The sequence below is a fragment of the Nanorana parkeri genome, unplaced genomic scaffold (genome assembly GCF_000935625.1).
Source record: "Nanorana parkeri isolate BGI_ZX_2015 unplaced genomic scaffold, ASM93562v1 scaffold1221, whole genome shotgun sequence".
Taxonomy (NCBI): domain Eukaryota; kingdom Metazoa; phylum Chordata; class Amphibia; order Anura; family Dicroglossidae; genus Nanorana; species Nanorana parkeri.
The window spans coordinates 284,688-293,640 of record NW_017307489.1 but is presented as its reverse complement, the minus strand read 5'-3'; the positions used below and the strand labels follow the sequence as shown (position 1 = coordinate 293,640).

At 41.2% G+C, this 8,953-nt stretch overlaps 1 protein-coding gene across 1 annotated transcript in view; it reads left to right on the top strand.

Moving 5' to 3' along the window:
* The window catches only part of NAMPT (nicotinamide phosphoribosyltransferase), a 40,984-nt gene extending 35,001 nt beyond the window's left edge, over positions 1 to 5,983 (top strand). The window contains exon 11 of the mRNA XM_018568627.1: positions 5,784 to 5,983. Within this exon, the coding sequence (XP_018424129.1) occupies positions 5,784 to 5,897 (114 nt within the window). The 3' untranslated portion in view covers positions 5,898 to 5,983. The remainder of the gene's footprint in view (positions 1 to 5,783) is intronic.
* The last annotated feature ends 2,970 nt before the right edge of the window (positions 5,984 to 8,953 follow it).

Sequence of the window (8,953 nt, the reverse complement as noted above, 5' to 3'; positions counted from 1 at the left end):
CCACGACATTAGTCTCCCGACCACGCCACCAACCCGCCGAAAATTGTACGATTTTCGGCAGGTTTTCAAGCATGCTCGGAAGACTAATGTTGTGCGACCTTACAGCAGAAGTGGTTGCACGCTGTCCATGCACCTGCCGATTATCGTATGATCTCCCGCGATTATCGTACGATAATCGGCAGGTGTATGGGCACCTTAAAGGAGATTGTCATGTGTGTGGTGAGCTTTAGATGCTCTTTTTATACCCAATCATGTTACTGACCTGTTGCCAATTAACTTGATTAGTTGCAAAATGTTCTTCCATCCCTTTCTTGTTGGTACCACTTTGCCAGCATTTTGTTGCCCTGTCCCAACTTTTTTTGAGGCTTGTTGCTGCCATCTATTTCAAAATTACTTTATTTTTATTTTTTTAAATAGTTAATTTTCTCAATTTTAAACATTTTGATATGTTTTCTATTGTGAATAAAATATGGGTTCATGAGATTTGAAAATCATTGCATTCTTTTTATGTCAATTTTAGTGCCCCAAATTTTTGGAATTGGGGTTGTAGTTTTGATGAATCCAAAGGACATTGTACTGTTCGATTTTTATATAGTGGATGGCCAGTCTGGGCTCAAATTTATTCCGTTAGGATGTTGATCAAAGTTTGTTTTTGTTTTTTGTCAGACAATTACTCTAAAGTGTTTCTAGGCAAAAATGTATTTTTTATTCTTATTTATTTTTTACTTTTGGGAAGGGATAGACCATCAGTCAATTTTCTGTTGCTGTCTGTTCACCCCTCTATTTGTGGTGTTATACACAAGAAAAAAGGAGAGAGAGGGAGAATCCATAATTTAGCCTTGTCCCCAAAAAAGATTGATGAGGAGAAATCTAAGGGGACTAAGAAGGGAATTTGACTCACTTTGTAACATCTCTGGGAAGAAAATAAAAGGAAATTTTCCCGATGGTACACAGCAAAAGCAAAATAACTACCCTGGCAGGACCTTTTAACACTACCCCTCCAAAAACTAAAATGTTGGCTTGAATTCAGCCCACATTGCCTGCCTGTCTAATTGGATTAGAGCATTATTTTTTTGACACTGATACGTCTGTCATTAAATCGCTTAGGAATTTTTAATTCCATTAAAATAATAAAATACCTGATTTAAATAGCTATTTTCTGTCCTTGTCCGTAAAAGAGCTTTGCTGTGAGAAATTTGTAGGTTACCGGTGCAGAGTTCTCATTTTGAAAACTCATTTTTAAAGAGCATGCTTCTTTACCTAACCCAGAACAGGCATGCAGATAAGGCCTTCTTACTCCTAACTTTCCTGATCTGCATTCTTGCTCTAGGTCAGTAACTCAAAAATTCTGAAGCCGGACAAACAACTTAAGTCAGCAGGTTTGCTCCCATTATTTAAAGTGACACTAAACTCAGGAGTTAAAGGAGAACTATGGGGTCAGTGTTTTTTCCCCATAGTTCTCCTTAGGGTAACGGGAGGACACAAACGAACGTCCTCCCGTTACCCTAAGCTCAGTATACCGCGAGCTACAGCTCGCGGTATACTGAGACGCCGGAGCGGATCCTGACTTAGATGACTGGAACCGCCCAGCTGCGTGAGTGACAGCTGGCTCTGCCTATCTAGAGGCAGAGTCAGCTGTACCCGCCCCGTCCGTTGCGCCAGTCAGCGCTGGCAGATCGGAGAGGGGAATCCAGCCCCTCCCCCTGTCACGGCAGAGAGCCGTGACAGGATCAAGAGGTGAGCGAACCCGGTATGTGTTCGCTCACCTCCCGATCTACTGAGCCGACCTGTGACAGTCTCATTGTCACAGGTCGGCTAGAACTATGAGATGAGTGAAAAGCACTCACCTCATAGTTTTCCTTTAAATCTTAATACATTCAAGTACCTTAATGAATAAAATATGGGTTCATGAGATTTGAAAATCATTGCATTCTTTTTATGTCAATTTTAGTGCCCCAAATTTTTGGAATTGGGGTTGTAGTTTTGATGAATCCAAAGGACATTGTACTGTTCGATTTTTATATAGTGGATGGCCAGTCTGGGCTCAAATTTATTCCGTTAGGATGTTGATCAAAGTTTGTTTTTGTTTTTTGTCAGACAATTACTCTAAAGTGTTTCTAGGCAAAAATGTATTTTTTATTCTTATTTATTTTTTACTTTTGGGAAGGGATAGACCATCAGTCAATTTTCTGTTGCTGTCTGTTCACCCCTCTATTTGTGGTGTTATACACAAGAAAAAAGGAGAGAGAGGGAGAATCCATAATTTAGCCTTGTCCCCAAAAAAGATTGATGAGGAGAAATCTAAGGGGACTAAGAAGGGAATTTGACTCACTTTGTAACATCTCTGGGAAGAAAATAAAAGGAAATTTTCCCGATGGTACACAGCAAAAGCAAAATAACTACCCTGGCAGGACCTTTTAACACTACCCCTCCAAAAACTAAAATGTTGGCTTGAATTCAGCCCACATTGCCTGCCTGTCTAATTGGATTAGAGCATTATTTTTTTGACACTGATACGTCTGTCATTAAATCGCTTAGGAATTTTTAATTCCATTAAAATAATAAAATACCTGATTTAAATAGCTATTTTCTGTCCTTGTCCGTAAAAGAGCTTTGCTGTGAGAAATTTGTAGGTTACCGGTGCAGAGTTCTCATTTTGAAAACTCATTTTTAAAGAGCATGCTTCTTTACCTAACCCAGAACAGGCATGCAGATAAGGCCTTCTTACTCCTAACTTTCCTGATCTGCATTCTTGCTCTAGGTCAGTAACTCAAAAATTCTGAAGCCGGACAAACAACTTAAGTCAGCAGGTTTGCTCCCATTATTTAAAGTGACACTAAACTCAGGAGTTAAAGGAGAACTATGGGGTCAGTGTTTTTTCCCCATAGTTCTCCTTAGGGTAACGGGAGGACACAAACGAACGTCCTCCCGTTACCCTAAGCTCAGTATACCGCGAGCTACAGCTCGCGGTATACTGAGACGCCGGAGCGGATCCTGACTTAGATGACTGGAACCGCCCAGCTGCGTGAGTGACAGCTGGCTCTGCCTATCTAGAGGCAGAGTCAGCTGTACCCGCCCCGTCCGTTGCGCCAGTCAGCGCTGGCAGATCGGAGAGGGGAATCCAGCCCCTCCCCCTGTCACGGCAGAGAGCCGTGACAGGATCAAGAGGTGAGCGAACCCGGTATGTGTTCGCTCACCTCCCGATCTACTGAGCCGACCTGTGACAGTCTCATTGTCACAGGTCGGCTAGAACTATGAGATGAGTGAAAAGCACTCACCTCATAGTTTTCCTTTAAATCTTAATACATTCAAGTACCTTAACCATTAACAAAAAATTATCTTATTTGTGTATCAGTCAGATGTAGAGCCTCAAATCATCTCTGAATTGGTGCTGACACTGTCCTTCCTTCTGGAGGGTGGGTACATTTGTTCCCCATGGTCACTGTGTGTTGTAAAGTAGCAAAGCTCCAAGTTCACCCCTGTGATGGACTACAATCTCATGTTTTGTTTACCAATTTGTTTTGAGATTGTAGTGGTGGCTACTTTACAACACACAGGGACCATGGAGAACAAAAGTAGCTACCCTCCAGAAGGAAGGACAGTGTTTGCACACATTTAGCGTTTTGAGGATCTACAGCTGAGTGATGCACCAAATAAGATACATTTTTGTTAAGTTACTTTAATGTATTTTTAAGATTTAACTCCTCTAAGTTTACGGTCTCACTTTAAATGTGTACATGCAGGGGTGTAGACATTTTTAAAAAAAACTACTTGTCCAAGGACTAAAGCGGGGTCCGAATCTACTTGTCCCTCATGACAATCTACTTGTCCCGATACAAAAAAATAATGTTTAACCAAAACCGTATTTAGCAGTGCTAAGAAGTGCTTCTCATTAGTCAGTGCCGTCAGGTGACCGCGTTGACCAACGAGTGCTTGCAATTTGCGAGCAAAATTCAGAATACATGGAACAGGTACAGATAGTACACCCGTACTGGTGGACGGGAAGGACCGTTTGTTGAAAGGTAAGTATAGTGGGAGGGAGATTTGTGCGGGTAATTCCATTCTCCCAAATTACTTGGGAAAGTGAATATACCCTTTTAGGGTTAGTGCAGGCTTGGGGATTCCCAGGACGTGCGATCGTGTGCGGTTGCATACAGCGGTTGCATCCGCATGTATGGGGTTACATCTGCGTGGCAATCGCTGGAAAAAAAGGTAGATGTACCTATTTTCATGACATGCCCCACGCAGTGTTTTCAACAGTGATCGTGGGGAATCGCCCGGCTGGTATTGCAGCAGGAAAACGCGCAATCTGCCTGGCACGACTGGGGTGTAATTAGAAAATAATGGCACTGACAGCACGATCAGCGGTGGTGTGCGATTCCGTGACAACCCAGCCACCCGCTCGGTTTCGTGCACGATGACCGGGTAGTCACGGATCGCACACCACCGCTGATCGTGCTGTCAGTGCCATTATTTTCTAATTACACCCCAGTCGTGCCAGGCAGATTGCGCGTTTTCCTGCTGCAATACCGCCCTGCCCGTGCGGTTGCACACGATCGCAGTTCAAAATGCTGTGTATTTATTCGCATGCAATTACTTTTTATTTACTTTGTAAAAAAACTTCATTTGTTTTTTATTTTTTTAACATTTTTATTTAGTTACATTTTAAACTAATTTATTTTTTTAAACTATTTTTTGTTTTTAAACTTAACTGTAGTGCTATGACACAGTGATAGCTTTTGGAGTTGACAGGTTCTCTTTACTGACCCTGTCACCTCCAACACAGGAGTTCTAGCACAGCACTGTGCTAGAACTCCTGTGACAGGAACGAGCAGCGGCCGCCAGAGACAGAGGCTGAAGGAGGTGACAGAGCCTGTCACTGCTCCATCACTACTCCACGCTCCGGCCCCGCTCTCGGCGCTCCACGCCCTTCGCTCGCAGCGCCGCTCACGCAACTCATTTAAAAAAAGTAAAACCAGCCCTGGTACTTGTCCGTAGCAGGTCTAAAACAGTGGAAAAAAAAACACTTGCCCGGAACTAGATGTGTCGGGCGATACGAATTCCACACCCCTGACATGTACCGTACTTACACCAAAGCTTCTAAACTGTTCATAGAGTTGTATAGCAACCTCTTTAGGTAGCGGCATGCAGGTTTTAGTTTTGCTCTAGAATTCCACAGGCGTCTTAAATTCTGGAAGAAAAATTAAAGCTGGCCTACCCTCTACACCCTGCAGTTGGCTGCTGAATCTGGCGGACTGATGTACTGACCCATAGTGATGTGCAGAAAAGGCCAGGCCGGCTCTTGATTTTTGTTTTAGTATAGGAAAGCTTACCCGGCTAAGCCTTGCCGTAACAGATTTAGTAATGACCTTTTGCGTAAGGAAAACAGCAAGGAATAGAACACTTCTTTTGTGTGTTTTCACAGAAGCTCATACGCTGGGGGCTCTAAAACCACAGCACCAGTTCCGTTCAATGCAATGTATTGTTTCTAAACATTACATTAGACTTTTTTTCTCTGAATATTACATTAGATTATTTTTATCTCCATTAGGTTAAAGTGTATGTAAACCCTAACAATGAACTTGTATACTGCCTTTTGGTCTGTGTTTGGGTTCTATAGCCCTAACACACTTCATGTCCTGATCTGTGCTTTTTATGTAGTTTTTTTTGGTGCAGTAGGGTTACAGTCACTGTGTGTGCAGTCTGGCCCTTTGTTAATGCAATCTCTGCTGTTAAATTTGTTATTAGAAGGATGGCCTCTTAACAGTAATGTTTATACACAGGATCTTCTCCATACGGTGTTTAAGAACGGGAAGCTAATTGCGTCTTACTCGTTTGATGATGTAAGAAGCAATGCAGGGCTGAAGGACAGAGAACTGGAAGAAGAGATTCACTAGAAATTATCATGTCTCATTTGTATGTAAATCGTAAACCTGTTTCACTGTACAAAGCTGTGTGTTTGTTTTTGTGTTGCCATTTGTTTTTTAAACTGGTTTAATTGATGCTTTTACCTGAAACACAGTTTGTTCTGGATGCCAATATTGGAGAGTTTGGGGGACATGTACCAAATGAAGTTTCAAATGGTCTTCATCCTCTCCAGTAATTGTCTACCATACTCACTTTTTATACAACGGAAATGTAAGCTATATTTAATCTTAGGTGGTTTACAGGTCTGTGCTTGCTTGCACAAGCTCAGATTTAGCAAAAGGCTGCTTGGAAAACCAGTTTATCGTGTTTCACTTCAATCGGATAAATCCAAGCCAGAGAGAAAATTGAGATCCTTTATATATTTTCTATCATCTCATTTTAAATATATTTTATTAACGACATTAATTGTATTCAGCTGCAAGATAGTTTATCATTTTGCCTTCTCTTGCTAGCACTAATCTCCAAGTGTTTCTTACGAAAGCAATTTTTGGCCTTTGCGTGGCAAATATGATTGAACATTGTATAGTATAACACACTGTGCTTCATGTACGCATCAGCAAAAGAACAATGTATTAGCATAGTATACTGGATAATCAAACGAATACTGTTTATTGTAATTCAGGCTTCACTGCATTTGACACTCCAGCCACCTGCTACTCATTGGCAGTATAAAGCATTACCATGCTGTACCATTTGGCGTCTTAGTGAGTTGTTCTACTGCAAAAGCCAAAGACTAATTTTCAATACAATTGTCGTGGGAAATGTTAAAGAAAAATTCTGCTAAGCTATTTGCATTTAAAGTGAACTTGTCGGAACAGAAATATGGTTGTTGCCTTTTTTTAAATTATTTTTTTTGCAAGTTCTAAAGATCTCATCCTTCTTTTTTTTTTTTTTTTTTTTTTTTTTATCCTTTCTTTTCTTCTTGGCAAGTCACTGATGACTGAGCAGGCATGCTTATATTGCCACCCTGACTCCCAATCTTTAAAAGGATGACAAATCTGGTGATTGCACCTTTTGAAAAGAACCTAAACTGTGGCAGATGATCCCAAAAACGAAAGTGCAGGGCAAAGTATTAGTTACCAGTTTTGCTTGTTGCTTCCCTGTAGCTGAATGTGTTTCTTTGTTTTCCCCTCATTACTTACCTGCCATGCCTTGTTTTGCACTGTTCCCTTTGTAGAGTTGGCCATCTTGGTAAAAGCAGGGCTTTGCTTCTTCCTGTCAAAGTTTCATAGCCTTCCCCCGATGTTGGAATGAACAAAGATGTTTTTAGGGGAGGCAGAGGAAGCACAGAATGAATCAGAAGTAGGGAGATCCTTGCAGCACAGGACCTCCGATGCAGCTTCCTCTCCAGCAAGGAGAAGCGTGAGCAGCACAGCAGTGAAATCACCTCATTTCATGAGATTATCTATCAGGCAGCAGTGTTGTATGCTCACACAGGCAGATGTACAGCTATGGGGTTCAAGGCACAGGAAGTGCAGTGCTATTTTACAGTAGGAATTCAAGGCAAAAGGTAACATTTTCCAGGAACTGCTTAGGCACAATTCACCGTTCTAGATGTTCTATCATTCCAGTCTTCACTTTAAGTTTTAAATTTTAGGTTCACTTTAAAACAACTGTTTGTTAGTTACTAAACAGCGTGGATAGAGGAATCTCCCCTGCCGACTATTTGTATTCTGACAGCTGCCCCCTGTGGCTGACGGAATACACAGTGAATGCAGATGTTTGGCTGCAGTCACAGTTGGCTGACAATTTTCCACCCAGCTCCATTGAGAAAAGTTGAAAACTCAAAATTATCTATCTCTCTATTTCTGTGGGTGGCCCTCTCTGCACCCCCCAGCTTGACAATTTTAACCAATGCATGCAGGAAACAGCTGAAATGTGATCAGTGTAAGGCCTGCTTTAGGGTGCCCACACACCTTACAATAATCACAGGAAATCCTGCGATCGTACAATTATCGTAAGGTGTGTGGAAGCCGTGCGACCTCTACTACTGTAAGGTCGCACGACTTAACTTACGAACATGTTCGAAAACCCACCGAACATCGTACGTGTGTTCGTAAGATAAAAGCCAGACGGGCCGGTGTGCGCAAGCGCACACTGCCAGTTCGGCATTGCGGTCATTGGAGGCCCGTCCCTCGGGGGCGCGGCTTGCAATCATCGCAAGTACGATCTGCCTGTCCAAGATAGGCAGATCGTACGGTTTTTTTTTTTTTTTTATTACCTTTCAACCATCGCAAGACAAAAGTCTTGCGATGGTTGTAAGGTGTGTGCCCAGCATTAGACAGAGATCACTTTATATGAATGCAGCTTTTAAGAATTTATAAGGTAGAATTAAAAGGACAGGATTACCTGCCTTAATTACTGCCCTTCATTATTTAAAGATTGAAATCATCTGGAAAGTTTACCAGATAAAAAAAGCAAAAACATGATGATGTAAAATTAGTTCTTTGGCTTATCCATGCCCAGGTATTTTCGGGAATTTGTACTGCCTTTGAATCTGCATCTGGTATCATGTATGTCATGTGCAAAGGTAAGTCACCTCAAATGTCTAGTTATAGCCATGGGTCCATATTCTCAAAAACAAAATCAAAGATAGTTTAGAGTTATGGGATCTGTTTGAGATCTACATCTGTATTAGACGTGTACACATACACTTTTTCTCCTTTTTAAATAAATAATATTACCTCATACATTTTAGAGCTCTTCTCTAAATATCTTTTGAAAGATTTTCATTCAACTTGAGAATATGGACTTTGGAATTCAGGCATAGATATATCAGTGAGTGTGTTTGTGTGTGCTTTAATCTACACTTTGGCTTTTTTTTCTTTTTTTTTTTTTCTATTAAAATAGATTCTATTTTCTTTGTTTAACTTGATTGACACCTAGCCTGCCTTGCATTTTCTTCTTTACGAGTGTGTGAGTGAAAGTGAGCTTCTATAACAATAACCTGTTTCTTAGATGCATGTAGCATCTACATCAATCATTTTAGTGGTAGGGGTGAATCCATTTGGTGAATTGAAATGAA